This window comes from Salmo salar, chromosome 14, assembly GCF_965601325.2.
Source record: "Salmo salar chromosome 14, fSalSal1, whole genome shotgun sequence".
NCBI lineage: Eukaryota > Metazoa > Chordata > Actinopteri > Salmoniformes > Salmonidae > Salmo > Salmo salar.
The window spans coordinates 34,386,248-34,401,830 of NC_138304.1; the positions used below are offsets into that span (position 1 = coordinate 34,386,248).

At 41.0% G+C, this 15,583-nt stretch overlaps 1 protein-coding gene across 4 annotated transcripts; it reads right to left on the reverse strand.

Moving 5' to 3' along the window:
* Positions 1-1,066: 1,066 nt before the first annotated feature.
* On the reverse strand, positions 1,067-14,239 carry snap47 (synaptosome associated protein 47). Of its 4 annotated transcripts, none has more exons than XM_014140582.3 (5): positions 14,081-14,239; positions 12,319-12,847; positions 11,556-12,055; positions 10,762-10,886; positions 1,067-8,565 (listed from the first exon to the last, which is right to left on the reverse strand). In XM_014140582.3, the coding sequence occupies exons 2-5, from the start codon at positions 12,822-12,824 to the stop codon at positions 8,419-8,421; spliced, it is 1,278 nt and encodes a 425-aa protein (XP_013996057.1). In that variant the 5' UTR covers positions 12,825-12,847; positions 14,081-14,239; the 3' UTR covers positions 1,067-8,418. The 4 variants fall into 4 exon arrangements, with proteins under 4 accessions (XP_013996057.1, XP_013996058.1, XP_013996059.1 ...); XM_014140583.3 differs by lacking the exon at positions 14,081-14,239 and adding an exon at positions 13,343-13,576; XM_014140584.3 differs by lacking the exon at positions 14,081-14,239 and adding an exon at positions 13,228-13,498 and having other exon boundaries at positions 10,762-10,883.
* Positions 14,240-15,583: the final 1,344 nt, after the last annotated feature.

Here is a 15,583-nt window from a genome sequence, read left to right on the forward strand (position 1 = left end):
TAAATATTAGATAATGGGTAACAATCCCACATTGGTTTACTTCTTCAGCTAAAACCTACCTGTCACTACATACAAGTCCCTACAAGTCAATTTAAGTTGAAATATGTCAAAAATAGTGATCACACAATTATTTCAGCTGTTCAATACAGTAGGCTGGTGCTGTTCACACACCCATGCTTATGGAGTAGCAGACCTTCATTAGAGTTGCTTCAGAAAGACCCGACCATGGTTGGAATTTACTTTGGCCAGGGCGACTCGCAGTTAACTCCCTCTAGCAGAGATGAGAGTCACTCTCTGAATAAAGAGAAACGGAAATCCAACAAAGTGCACCTCCGTCTGAAGACCAAAGAAAAGATAGCAATAACAAGTGCAAGAGGTATATGATATCATTCTGTCTCTCAGCATCTGGGAAAGTACCACATTAATAGTAAAACATAGGGCATCTTCTGATGGGATTGCAATGGGAAGTTAAATTAATTTGAAGCCAAATCCTCATCTACAACAACAGGTACACAAACAGAACCCAAACTCTTACCACTACTTTTATCACATCAATCATTGAAGTCAACTGGGCTATGGAGGAATGTTATAAAAATGGATTGAAAACACATAAAATGCAATTCATGTACTGTAAGTTTACAGCAAACGTATTGTAAAATGTGTATACGTCAATTGACTTTCAATCAAAGCCTTCTATAAGAAGTGGGTGTGATATCTTTTCTCTAATAGAAAGGGAACCAATTCAGCCCCCCCGGTTTGACTCAACCACCTTCCAGGAACTTTTCCTCCCAGTTCTAGCATTAACCAACAGGCCTAATTTCCTGAAACTGGAGCCTCCCTCTGCGTGGTGAAACGAACACAGCAGCAGCAACACCTGCACCAGTAGGAGACCAGCCAGGACGTGAGTCAAGAGTCCAACCATTACAAACACACAGACATACTCTAATAGTATAGAGCTACACAGGAATAAAATAATATTGTGTATTTCTCTCATTTCCAATTAGAGACCTTGGAATCCATTCTCAAAATGAATCACATTGATGAATATAAACATCAAAATCCATACCAACATTGAGAGAGTTTAATTTGCATGATAAACAGAAAAATTGTCAGTTAAATATTTTACATTTACCAACACTGAAAACATGTATTATTTTACTGATGCAATCTGTGGTAATATTGCCAAGGTAACCTAAAGACAGAACCATGGTAAATAAATAACAAAGGATGTCATGAGAGATGTCTTGAGCACTATTTTTACAGAAAGCAATAACAACATCCACCTCAAAGCCCTTGGAAATGACAACTCTGACTTGGTATAACAATCACATGGCTCCTTATTTTCGAGAGTAGAGAGCAACCCACATGTGCCCTGACAGAATCCCACAGCCTTTGTGAAGCTCTTTCCAAGCAGAACTTGATTGATTGGCTTTCAATTGAGACACGCTCCTTGTTGGAAAGAACGACCTTACCACAGGGACAATCTAGTAAACAGACTTGGAAGTCCAGGCCTGCATGGTGTCTCCATACCATCCGCTAGGAAGGCAACGCCGGATCTCATGCATCTGTGGTCAGACCAGACCGACACCACTTCCTTCTATAGCAGGGCTGCTTCGAAACCACGGCAGTATGTGTTCACTCTCTCCCTTCCTCGCCTTTTTTTAGAGGCTAAGAATGCACATAACCATGTGGTATGCTTCTGGAGTTCGGGACACCAGGTCTCCCAAATGAATGGAACTGTTTAACGCTCAAATCAACAACGGAAGAAACGCTCTCCAGTTTACCATCTTTGATCAGACTAGAAGAAGTGTTTGGTATAACCCCCTTTTCTCTGGCAACAATTTTCTTGTCAAATACAGTGCCTTTGGAAAGTATTCAGACCCCTTGACTTTTCACACATTTTGTTATGTTACAGCCTTATTCTAAAATTTATTAAATAAAAATAAAAAATCCTCAGCAATCTACATACAATACCCCATAATGACGAAGCAAAAACATTTATTTTTTTAAATGTGGCAAATGTATTAAAAATAAAAAACATACCTGAATTACATAAGTATTCAGACCCTTTGCTATGAGAGTCAAAATTGAGCTTAGGTGCATCCTGTTTCCATTGATCATCCTTGAGATGTTTCTACAACTTCATTGGAGTCCACCTGTGGTAAATTCAATTAATTGGACAATGATTTGGAAAGGCACACACCTGTCTATATAAGGTCCCACAGTTGACAGTGCATGTCAGAGCAAAAACCAAGCTATGAAGTCGAAGGAATTGTCCGTACAGGATTATGTCGAGGCACAGATCTGGGGAAGGGTACCAAAACATTTCTGCAGCATTGAAGGTCCCCAAGAACACAGCGGTCTCCATCATTCTTAAATGGAAGAAGTTTGGAACCAGCAAGACTCTTCGTAGAGCTGGCTGCCCGACCAAACTGAGCAATCGGAGGACAAGGGCCTTGGTCAGGGAGGTGACCAAGAACCCGATGATCACTCTGACAGAGCTCCAGAGTTACTCTGTGGAAATTGAGAGAACCTTCCAGAAGGACAATCCTATCTGCAGCACTCCACCAATCAGGCCTTTATGGTAGAGAGGCAAGACGGAAGTCAATCCTCAGTAAAAGGCACATGACAGCCCGCTTGGAGTTTGCCAAAAAGCACCTAAAGACTCTCAGACCATGAGAAACAAGATTTTCTGGTCTGATGAAACCAAGATTGAACTCTTTGGCCTGAATGCCAAGTGTCCCGTCTGGAGGAAACCTGGCACCATTTCTACGGTGAAGCATGGTGGTGGCAACATCATGCTGTGGGATGTTTTTCAGCGGCAGGGACTGGAAGACTAGTCAGGATCGAGTCAAAGATGAATGGAGAAAAGTACAGTGAGATCCTTGATGAAAACCTGTTCCAGACCGCTCAGGACCTCAGACTGGGGTGAAGGTTCACCTTCCAACAGGAAAACGACCCTAAGCATACATCCAAGACAACGCAGGAGTGGCTTCGGGACAAGTCTCTGAAGCCAGAGCCCGGACTTGAACCCGATCGAACACCTCTGGAGAGATCTGAAAACAGGAAGAATTGGAAAAACTCTCGCCAAATACAGTTGCGCCAAGCTTGTAGCGTCATACCCAAGAAGTCTTGAGGCTATAATCGCTGCCAAAGGTGCTTGAACAAAGTACTGAGTAAAGGGTCTGAATACTTATGTAAATGTGGTATTTCATTTTTTATTTTTAATAAATTAGCAAACATTTCTAAAATCCTGTTTTTGCTTTGTCATTATGGGGTATTGTGTGTGGACTGATGATCATTTTAATTTTTAAAATACATTTTAGAATAAGGCTGTACCGTACCAAAATGTGGAAAAAGTCAAGGGGTCTGAATCCTTTCCGAATGCACTGTAACTCATGACAAGTGTTCATTCTCAATTTATTACATCTTTAGTGTAGGATCACATCCCAGTGATGGACCCGGGCTGAGACATTTGAGAGGTCGCCAGTCTTCTTTACAAACCGCCACCCCATCGCCTGCTACCAAATCTGGTTAATCTGGACATTTGGCTCCTGGTGGTCCCCTCTCTCGTGAAAGCTAGCGGCCCCTACCCGTGGCCACAACTTGGGTGGTGTGCGTGAGAGAGAGCTCCGGCCCCAACAGGGGCGGTGAGCAGATACCAAACCAACTCCTGGTGCCAACAGGATGTAATAACAACAGGCCTGTTTACTCTGCACTCACTTTCATTCAACAGGCCAGGGACCGACACGCATGGAGCACTTTCAATAGTAAATAGCTTCCACTTCCATCTCGTTTGCCATAGTTTTGACAATCTCCATGCCAATTTGTCACATGTGAACCTTGTTATTATTGGGTGTTGCCTTGCTTTGCCTTTCTCCGAGTGTTGTTTTGTTGCCCATTTTGTTTTCTATTCATTATCATTCTTAAATTAATAAAGGTAACTACACTGAATCAAAATAAACGCTACATGCAGCAATTTCAAAGATTTTACTTAGTTATAGTTCATATCAGTAAATCAGTCAACTTAAATCAATTCATTAGGCCCTAATCTATGAATTTCACATGACTGGGAATACAGATATTTACAGTTGAAGTCAGAAGTTTACATAAACCTTAGCCAAATACATTTAAACTCTTTTTTTTTTATTTTTTTTTTATTTTTTACAATTCCTGACATTTAATCCTAGTAAAGATTCCCTGTCTTAGGTCAGCTAGGATCACCACTTTATTTTAGAAATGTGAAATGTCAGAATAATAGTAGAGAGAATGATTTATTTCAGCTTTAATTTCTTTCATCACATTCCCAGTGGGTCTGAAGTTTACATACACTCAATTAGTATATGGTAGCATTCCCTTTAAATTGTTTAACTTGGGTCAAACGTTTCGAGTAGCCTTCCACAAGCTTCCCACAATAAGTTGGGTGAATTTTGGCCCATTCCTCCTGACAGAGCTGGTGTAGCTGAGTCAGGTTTGTAGGCGTCCTTGCTCACACACGCCTTTTTCAGTTCTGCCCACAAATTTTCTATAGGATTGAGGTCAGGGCTTTGTGACGGCCACTCCAAAACCTTGACTTTGTTGTCCTTAAGCCATTTTGCCAGAACTCTGGAAGTATGCTTGGGGTCATTGTACATTTGCGACCAAACTTTAACTTCCTGACTGATGTCTTGAGATGTTGCTTCAATATAGCCACATAATTTTCCTACCTCATGATGCCATCTATTTTGTGAAGTGCACCAGTCCATCCTGCAGCAAAGCACCACCACAACATGATGCTTACACCCATGTGATTCACGGTTGGGATGGTGTTACATTTTACATTTACATTTTAGTCATTTAGCAGACGCTCTTATCCAGAGCGACTTACAGTAGTGAATGCATACATTTCTTTTTTTTTTTGTGCTGGCCCCCCGTGGGAATCGAACCCACAACCCTGGCGTTGCACACACCATGCTCTACCAACTGAGCTACAGGGAAGGCTTGCAAGCATCCCCCTTTTTCCTCCAAACATAATGATGGTCATTATGGCCAAACAGTTCTATTTTTGTTTCATCAGACCAGAGGACATTTCTCCAAAAAGTACGATCTTTGTCCCCATGTGCATTTGCAAACCGTAGTCTGGCTTTTTTTAATGGCGGTTTTGGAGCAGTGGCTTCTTCCTTGCTGAGCGGCCTTTCAGGTGATGTCGATATAGGACTCGTTTTACTGTGGATATAGATACTTTTGTACCTGTTTCCTCCAGAATCTTCACAAGGTCCTTTGCTGTTGTTCTGGGATTGATGTGCACTTTTCACACCAAAGTACGTTCATCTCTAGGAGACAGAACACGTCTCCTTCCTGAGCGGTATGACGGCTGCGTGGTCCCATGGTGTTTATACTTGCGTACTATTGTTTGTACAGATAAACGTGGTACCTTCAAGCGTTTGGAAATTGCTCCCAAGGATGAACCAGACGTGTGGAGGTCTACAATATTTCTTCTGAGGTCTTGGCTGATTTCTTAGGATTTTCCCATGATGTCAAGCAAAGAGGCACTGAGTTTGAAGGTAGGCCTTAAAATAAATACATCCACAGGTACACCTCCAATTGACTAAAAGTATGTCAATAAGCCTATCAGAAGCTTCTGAAGCCATGGCATAATTTTCTGGAATTTTCCAAGCTGTTTTAAGGCACAGTCAACTTAGTGTATGTAAACTTCTGACCCACTGGAGTTGTGATACAGTGAATTTAAATAATCTGTCTGTAAACAATTGTTGGAAAAATGACTTGTGTCATGCACAAAGTAGATGTCGTAACCGACTTGCCAAAACAAGTTAGTTAACAAGAAATTTGTGGAGTGGTTGAAAAAAAGAGTTTTAATGACTCCAACCTACAGTTGAACTCGGAAGTTTACATACACTTAGGTTGGAGTCATTAAAACTCATTTTTCAACCACTCCACAAATTTCTTGTTAACTAACTAGGGTTTTTTTTAAAGTAGGGGCGTGGATCAGAAAGCCAGTCAGTATCTGGTGTAACCTTAATTTGCCTCGTGCAGTGCGACACATTTCAATCGCATAGACATATCCTTCACATAGAGTTGATCAGGCTGTTGATTGTGGCCTGTGGAATGTTGTCCCACTCCTCTTCAATGGCTGTGCGAAGTTGCTGGATATTCGCGGGAACAGGAACACGCTGTTTTACACGTAGATAGAGCATCCCAAACATGTTCAATGGGTGACATGTCTGGTGAGTATGCAAACCATGGAAGAACTGGGACATTTTCAGCTTCCAGAAATTGTGTACAGATCCTTGCGACATGGGGCTGTGCATTATCATGCTGAAACATGAGGTGATGGCGGCGGACGAATGGCATGACAATGGGCCTCAGGATCTTGTCGCGGTATCTCTGTGCATTCAAATTGCCATTGATAAAATGCAATTGTGCTCATTGTCTGTAGCTTTTGCTTGCCCATACCATATCCCCACCATGGGGCACTCTGTTCACAACATTGACATCAGCAAACCGCTCGCCCACACGACATCATACACGCTGACTGCCATCTGCCCGGTACTGTTGAAACCGTGATTCATCCGTGAAAAGCACACTTCTCCAGCGTGCCAGTGGTGAGCATTTGCCCACTGAAGTCAGTTAGACGAACTGCAGTCAGGTCAAGACCCTGGTGAGGATAATGAGCGCGCAGATGTCCTTCCCAAGACAGTTTCTGACAGTTTGTGCAGAAATTCTTTGTTGTGCAAACCCACAGTTTCATCAGCTGTCCCCGGTGGCTTCTCTCAGACAATACCGCAGGTGAAAAAGACGGATGTGGAGATCCTGGGCTGATGTGATTACACCTGGTCTGCGGTTGTAAGGCCAGTTAGACATACTGCCAAATTCTCTAAAACGATGTTGGAGGCAGCTTATGGTAGAGAAATGAACATTAAATTCTCTGGCAACAGCTATGGTGGACATTCCTGTAGTCAGCATACCAATTGCACGCCCCCTCAAACCTTGAGACATCTGTGGCATTGTGTTGTGTGACAAAACTGCACATTTTATAGTGACCTTTTATTGTCCCCAGCACAAAGTGCACCTGTGTAATGATCACGCTGTTTAATCAGCTTCTTGATATAACACACCTGCCAGGTGGATGGATTATCTTAGAAAAGGAGAAATGCTCATTAAGAGGGATGTAAACTAATTTGTGAACAAAATTTGAGAGAAATAAGCTTTTTGCGTGCATGGAATATTTCTGGGATCTTTTATTTCAACTCATGAAACCAACCGTTAACATGTTGCATTTATATTTTGTTTCAGTGTCATTTGCCTTTTATGAACTGGGCGGGTTGTACTGTAGTACTTAAAGCCATTTGTCTGTATTTTATGTAAATGTGTTTTATTGGATAATTACACGCCACTCAAATACTTCCTCTGCTCTCTACAGTACAGTAGCAAGGGGAGCCTTGGGCATTATTTGTACGGAGAAAAGCATTATTTACCAGATATTTACCAGATATATTGAGTTTAAATAACAGTTTAGCGCAAGTTCACATATGATAGCGAGACAATAATTCAATTTCAGTACAACATCGAGTACAGTACAGGATAGAAATATGCAAGTTATTCATATAAGATTATACAGATATTCCTAAATCCAGTGACAATGTTAGAGAGACAACTTATTGTGAGTTATTCCCTGCTTTCTCTAGTACGGAACATTATGGAATAGGAATTGACTTAGAGTAGGGGCTCTGTACACTATTCTGTGTATTTCAAGGGACACAGTTTCAACGGAGTTTGCTACATGTTACATACCCACTGCAAACCTTACAGTTCTACAGATTCCACTCGATGCATCGCTTTACTCAGCAGAAACATGCAACACTTGGACCTGGAGGGAAACCATGTGCATGGAGGGAGGGGGATGGCTTTACTGACACCTGCAACTGAAAAAGAAGAAGGAAAAAACACGTGTGACAATTGTTCCTCATTGTGATTTAAGTACAACATCCGGAACCATGGTATACATGTGTGACAGAGACCATTCTGTCTGTCCAACCTCCCGTCAACAACAACCAAGTTTGGATCTATTCATGGTTTGTCAGTGCTAAGAGGACAATATCTCCACAAAGTGCTGATGAGAGTGAACGCTTCCTCACCTTGGTGTAAATGACATCTAGTGGACTGGTCAGTAATTACCACATTGAGAGGAACATTGATTTCTATATTTTACACGTTACAATGAGGTAAGGGTGTATGACTACACCTGAGGCTAAGACATAACTTGATGTGTTGCAACGAAGCAGATGGTAAAATCTGGTTTCAATGGTTATGGAACCTCAAATATAGAGGTACAGTACAACAACTTTCTAACAGAATATATTTGTCGTAAGGCAACAGCAACACACAGTACATTTCTGCATTGTGTTGTAAGTCAGTTAGTTACAGCAGCCTTTTCATGCGGCAGGTGTGTTTGTCTATGTGCATGGTGGCCTGGTCCGTAGAGGTGGTCAGAACATCCAGGGCCTCGTCTTGCCTCTCCAGCTCAGTCTCAGCATCCAGAGCAAGACTTTTCAGCTGCATTAGCATCTGCGAGAACAGGGAGAGAAACATATAGGCACACACACACACTTGATTTAGCGTGTGGTTCGCACGTTTGGATCCATTTCTTCTGTTTCATTTTACAGGGCAAAGTAAATCAAGTGCAGCTCAAGTACTTGACATATGTATTTGACCTAGGTCTGTGGGAGTCATTTTGTTTCTTGTTGTGGGGGAAAAAGTGTCTTGTCTAGGCGTTATGTCCTGAGAGGAGAGGAAGTGAGTCAGTGAGTGGAAAAGACGGGGGAGATGAGCAGAGAGGAGGAATAACACTTTCTTCTCAGTCATAATTCTTCTTCCACTGCCTGCCGGGGCCAAGGAGACAGAAAAAAACTATCTATAATAACTGAATTTACATCACTAGTTCAAGACACAATCTCCATGTGAAACAATATTCATGTGACTAGTATATGATACTCAAGCACATGGTGGTTTGACAGAGGTGCTCCTCTGGTCATCGATAACAAACAAGTCAAATTAAATGTTATTTCAACTTTCCGTGTGTTCAGGGAATTCTGCAACTCCATCTCCAAGCTCCAACAACTGTGTATGTAATGGTCAATGGAACATCTAAAATAAACAGCGTTGTGCCAAGCAAAACCTAATAAACATTCACTCCAAACCCCACCACCGTGGTTTCTGAACTAATATTATGTTATCCTACACATGCTCACACACACACCCATTGACATTATGTGCGTTTTCAACTGCCAGTAAGTGACACAGAAACAATGTGCACAGGACCTTTAACTCAGTCCTACTGCTCAAGTTTAATATCATCACACCATTGCTTGAAAATTAGGTTTGTTTGGGTGTATTAACTTAGCCAGATATGTTAGTAAAATACACACAAGTTTAAAAAGCAGGCTAATAACCTCAGTAAACTGATGAAAGGTGAGGTGAGGTGACTCGTAGGAATTTGTTTAGGACATAAAGAACTGTAAATATTTAACTGATTTGAACAATAAACCTATTGATAATCTGTATCAAATATCTTTTGACAAAAGGGTCTATTTGCTATATACTTGGGTAGGAAATAAGGTTGAAAGTGGCTCTCAACGAGGGGCTCTCACTATAGGTTCTAATCATAATATGAATGACTTCAAGAGAAGGGTTGGGTGTGTCAAAAAGTGTACTATTGTATCACTTGAGAAAGTGGCAGGCTTTGTAGTTCAAAAGAACCATTAAGACTTATCAGCACAACATAATAATCCATTGATAGAGAAAGATTACACATCCCTGAATTGTACACAGACTAAATGAGAAAAACGTCACTTACATGATCGATTTGTTTGTAAAATGATTATATATAAAACTATATTGAGATACAATCGTATTGAGACCATTCTGAAGTGGTCAATACTTAACTTGTAATACCTAACTAACTATTCCGTTGTAAACGCAGTTTCCACAAAAGGCTCATTCTATCTTAGCTTCATTCAGCTTTATAGAATTGCTTATGGGACAGTAAGAAACATCCATGTCTGGAGAGACTGTAGCCTATGTTTCAGGAGGATTATGAAAATGACAACATACCTGTAACGGTTCACCAACCAATTACATATGTGGTCTTAGATATATACAAAATGTTGTGTTTTGAAGAGGTTTAATATGGAATACAGCATTCTGAGCAACTTATAATAATGTGTTAAATAAAAAATAATTGACTACATTTGCGTCACTGTTTATGTCTCGCGACCATAGACCATGTATGGAGCTCACCCTGTTCAACATTATGGCTTTGAATGGAAATACTTTATACACTGTCTGACCAGAAAAGTCAACCAAATAACTGGCCATGTATCTTTCCCTCTCTCCTCTCTCTCTCTTAAACCCATTGGAGTTTGGTTTGTGGTCTCACCGACTTACACATAAAATATAATTTGACAAATCTAAATCATTACAGTGAATCTCTGTTTGGAATAGAAATAGAGCATTTATCTTCCCATGATTTCCATAGGCAAAGTTATACTTGTTCTTTAAAACCTGCTATTGAAATGGAATACCTTTACTGAATCGTAACATGGTTACTCAATTATGCATTTCCTCTACATACAAAACAGGTGTCTACAGAACAGGTATTAAGCAGAAAGAGAGACAATGTAAGGGCAGTATAACTTTAGACTGTTATAGGGTTAGGCTTCCATAGATCACATGCTTTAGTATACAGAAGGAGAGATCTCTCACCTGTCGGAGCTCCTGAACCTCAGCCTGAGTAACCTCTGGCTTAAGGACATGTAAATGCACCTGGGAAAGCTCTCCTGCTGGGACCGTCCTGGGGACCTCTGTCTCCTGGTACTGCTGTAAGCCTACTGCCACGGAAGGGGGACAGAGATACAGTGAGAAGGCAACTCAAACAAACAAATGATCATCCTATGAGCGTAACAGTATCCCCATGATAATGTATGGGGGAAAGCTCATAACATAAAAGGCAGAATTGTGTAATAAATCAATAATCTAGAGCAGGGGTCAACATAGATATAAATAATTTGTATACAGCAAAATTGACCGCAAGAATCCCAAACAGATACAGTATTTGACAAACATAGAATCCTTTAAAACCTTGATTACATTGGAATACGACCACCAATGCCTCTCTAGTTATGTGTGGGAGCACTTGGGAACAGATTTCCTAAATTAAAATACACTTTGAGCTGATATCCTGGGGATTTTACAGTCTTATGTCAAACAACAAAAATTATATATGTTTTTAATCAGAAAACTTGGGGTGCCAAATAAAATCAACCGCAGGTCGAATTTGGCCCACGAGCCGCCTACTCGGGAACCCTGATCTAGAGTGTATCATGACATTTGAGCCTCAAGAGAGCCTAAAGCAATTTCAAAGATGTATATTGAACTAATGCTAAAATACACAGACCTTTACTGCCACTTGGTGGTCAAATACAAACCAATGTACAATACAAAATAAACAAAGAAGAACACCTGCCTGTGACTTCAGAAGTGAAATCTACAGTTCTTACCTGCATTCCATATTGAACCTTGATCCTTGTCACCTGGGGTTGTGGCTGGGGTCGTCTTAAAGGCAGAGTACTCACTTGTGTACTCTACCTTCTTCTTATACTGCATCTCTAGCACAGACATGGCCTCCGGCATTTTAGCCGACAGGAGTCTGAAGCATATGTCTGGCTTCCCGATGAACCTCTGCCTCACACTGATCTCATAAGGGTTGTGCACCCGGATGTCATCCACCTCATCCCTCTCAAAGCGGTGGAGGAGCACATAGTTTGTGTCTCGGACTTCTAAAGAGGAGACCATCACCATCAAGCAGCCAGGCTTCAGGTCCGAGTCTCCACCTCTGGAAACGATGGCTGGTATGCTGGTGATCACTCTGTGCTTGCCTGTTGCTGTTCCCTTACAAGTGGCCTCTCTGTCAGCATGCTCAGCATTGGCATCCTGCTGACTCTTCCAGGGTAATTTGCCAAAAGGCCACCAAGGGGGAGACTGCAGTTCAGACAGTAGCCTGCGGAGTGGTAACAGAAGTTAGAGGAATCCATCCAATTCAGTGACGGATCACACAAATCAAGAAAGGTAAACATCTTCTGGATTATCGCTATCCAATCTCAATTCTTCACTACTATAGATTAACCAATTACATGTAAATAGAAAGGCATCAAAACGTCAGACAATATCCATGGAAAGTTACAATATTTGAAAACAAAAAAATAATAAAACAGTTACATGACAAGGCCCAGAGGTAGAATACAATATCAAAATCCTCCTTACTTGTCTGCCACGCCCAGATCAGAGTCGATCTTGTCCAGGCCATGCATGACGTTATCAAACTGCTCTCCTTGGTGGTGGAGGACATTCCCTGTGTCCTCTAGCCGTCTTTGAGCCCCCGCCACCAGGTTAATCAGCTCCCTCCCCTTGGTGGGCTGTGCCTCTGCCCCCTGGACTTCAGTAGCAGGGGACAACAACCTCTCCCTCCAGAAATGCTCCAGGACATTGTAGACCACCAACCGGTTGGGCTTCAGTGAGCCAAACCAGTGCTTGAGATTCCCCTGCTCCAACACAGTTAGAGTGCTGAATATGACGCTGGACGACTCCATCTTGATCTCCATGATCCTAGTGAGGCGGAAGCCAACCAGGTTCTTTTTGCTCTGGTCTGAGGTGAAGCGCAGCATGGTGCGGGTCAGGGAAAGGGTCCCAGCCTCCCAGCGCTTCTCGCTGTTGATGTAGTAGGAGCCTGGCCAGCTGTGGATGGGGATGTCTCGGTTTGGGCTTGTCATCTTGACTTGGCTTCAGATGCTCACTTAGGTAAAGAGGGGTGAACATAAGTTCAGATGTCATATTAGAAATAACAGAGTATTTGAATCAAGGTCAAGATGTTAATCGAGATTAAAGATTAGACCCTAAACCTTTGGAACTACTAGCTAGGTATTTCAAGTAGCTACCTAGATGTCATCATGGTAATCAATTAATTTTGGACTAGCTATTTAGAGCTACTGTAGGGCAGTAACGTTACAGCTAGAAACATACGTTACCGTGTACTAGTTAACGTTACTTTGCTAGGGCCACTATGTATATGCTCAGCTTGCTAGCTGTCTAGAAAAACATGCACAATCATAATACACCAGGAAGCTATCTAACGTTAGCTAGTTATCCAGCCAGCAGTCCTCTTCATAAGCTTACCTCTAAAATAAAAGAAAATGTATTTAGCATTGAATTACATTCGTGTGCAAACTAAAGGATAGCTGAAACCAAACAAAATAGCTAGCGACCATTCAACGTTCATGTTTTTGTTTACTTTTTAGAAACCTGGCACGTGAACTCCTGCAGGGTTATGACTATACCAGGAAATCAATGGCAACAATTCTGCAATGTTGGGCAAGGCGATAATATTATCGATTGTGCAAAAGTTATTTTTATTCGAGTACAGTTCTTCTGTGAATATATATATTTGAATCTGTCAGTTTAATAATTCGTAAAATTAAATAAAAAGAGCTGTTTGCAGGCGACTGATTTGTTTAGGAAGTGGAACAACGGCAGGTTCTCAGTACAGACATGTTTACAGTCCGTCTAGAAACAATGATCCTGCTACCTTAAATGTGTAGATTAACATGATTGTCTAATTTCGTTGCTTATATGTACTACATACATTGTATTTTTAAGACAACGTTGAATTAGCAGACAATGTCCAAGATGTACGGAAACAATAAGGTGCAAAAAAATAAAACAAATGTAGCTTTGTAATTAATATTGGGCTTGTGCATCGATAAATGTGTTCCCTGCAATGCAAACTGAATATCATAGCATGTCAAATAGAAAGCTATTTTTAGGTTCGAATAAACGAACCAGACCCTCCAAATTTTCGATGTATCTTTGTAATGCAAATCCCAAAATGGTGGAAGTGGGATTCACGTGACATACCATGTCATTATGTGGTTATATCGTAGGTACGTCGCCAGTTTTAATTGCTTGCTAACTAGTTAGCTATATCCAGGATTTGTTTACATTATTGAATATCATGGACAGTGAGTCTTACCATAACTGCTGCAGCCTTGTCAAAATACCAAGGCAATCCTATGAACAATTCTGGTCTTCGCACTTTGTGGATTACATAGAGAAGGAGTTGAGCTATTCCAGATTCTTTAAAAAGTACTTAACTTCCCAACCACCCATGCATGTTCTTGAGGAAATTCACTAGACTGGACGTGCAGAAAACAGTGGGTCACTGAAGAGGGGAAACCAACCTTCCAGAAACTGCTGCAGCAATTTGGTAAATAAATGTTGTTACAGATCAATTACAATGCCCAGTAACTTTCTATTCATAATGTTGGTGTGAAATGAATGAGTTTGATTAGCCTATGCATGGGCTGTTCTGATCTGTGATTTGACAGCCATATCTCATTGTCTGTGGAATTATCTGATATAATTCGTGCTGCAGTTATGATGAACAAATAACCCATTTATAAGTTGTTTTCACATAAGGTTTTTCTATTTTTTACCCTTGCAGATGAGACTCTGGTTCCTGTTGCAAACAGTAATGCGAAAGAATACAATGCAAACCCCAAGCAAATTATTCCATTCAAGGAATTTATTCACTACTGGAAAGAATACATCCAGAATGGACACTCGTCACCAAAAGGATGTCTCTATCTGAAGGATTATAAACTATCAAAATAAAGAAACTTGCACACTCCATGTATAATCTCCCAGCAATTTAATGGGTATTTACCAATGTTTCGGCATCACCCTGAGGAAGGCACAGTGATGCCGAAACGTTGGTAAATACCCATTAAATTGCCGGGAGATTATACATGGAGTGTGCGACTTTCTTTATTTTGATAGTTTATACTTTATTCGCCGTTAGTCAGCAACTCCACACTAGAGGTCGACCGATTAATCGGAATGGCCGTTTAATTAGGGCCGATTTCAAGTTTTCATAACAATCGGTAATCGGTATTTTTGGCCACCGATTTGCAGATTTTTATTTATTTTTTACACCTTTATTTAACTAGGCAAGTCAGATTAAGAACACATTCTTATTTACAATGACGGCCTAGAAACGGGGGTTAACTGCCTTGTTCAGGGGGGATTCGTTTTTGCAACCTTCGGTTACCAGTCCAACGCTCTAACCACCTGCCTTACATTGCACTCCACAAGGATTAACAGGCTGACTACTTGTTACGCGAGGGCAGCAAGAAGCAAAGGTAAGTTGCTAGCTAGCATTAGACTTATAATCTTAACATAATCACTAGTTAACTACACATGGTTGATGATATTACTAGTTTATCTAACGTGTCCTGCGTTGCATATAATCGATGCGGTGCCTGTTAATTTTCATTGAATCACAGCCTACTTCGACAAACGGGTGTTGATTTAACAAGCGCATTTGCGAAAAAAAGTACTATCGTTGCACCAATGTACCTAACCATATACATCAATGCCTAACAGGAATATTTAGACTTAGCCACCCGTTAGATAAAATACGGAACGGTTCCGTATGTCACTGAAAGAAAAAAACTTTTGTTTTCGAGATGATAGT

Excerpts from the sequence above, each read along its gene's own strand:
- snap47 (XM_014140582.3), bottom strand. The coding sequence starts at position 12,824 with ATGACAAGCCCAAACCGAGACATCCCCATCCACAGCTGGCCAGGCTCC. Across the intron at positions 10,887-11,555 it reads AGGTTCAATATGGAATGCAG|TAGGCTTACAGCAGTACCAG; the intron begins GTAAGAACTGTA and ends CTTCCGTGGCAG. Across the intron at positions 8,566-10,761 it reads AGGTTCAGGAGCTCCGACAG|ATGCTAATGCAGCTGAAAAG; the intron begins GTGAGAGATCTC and ends CTGTTCTCGCAG.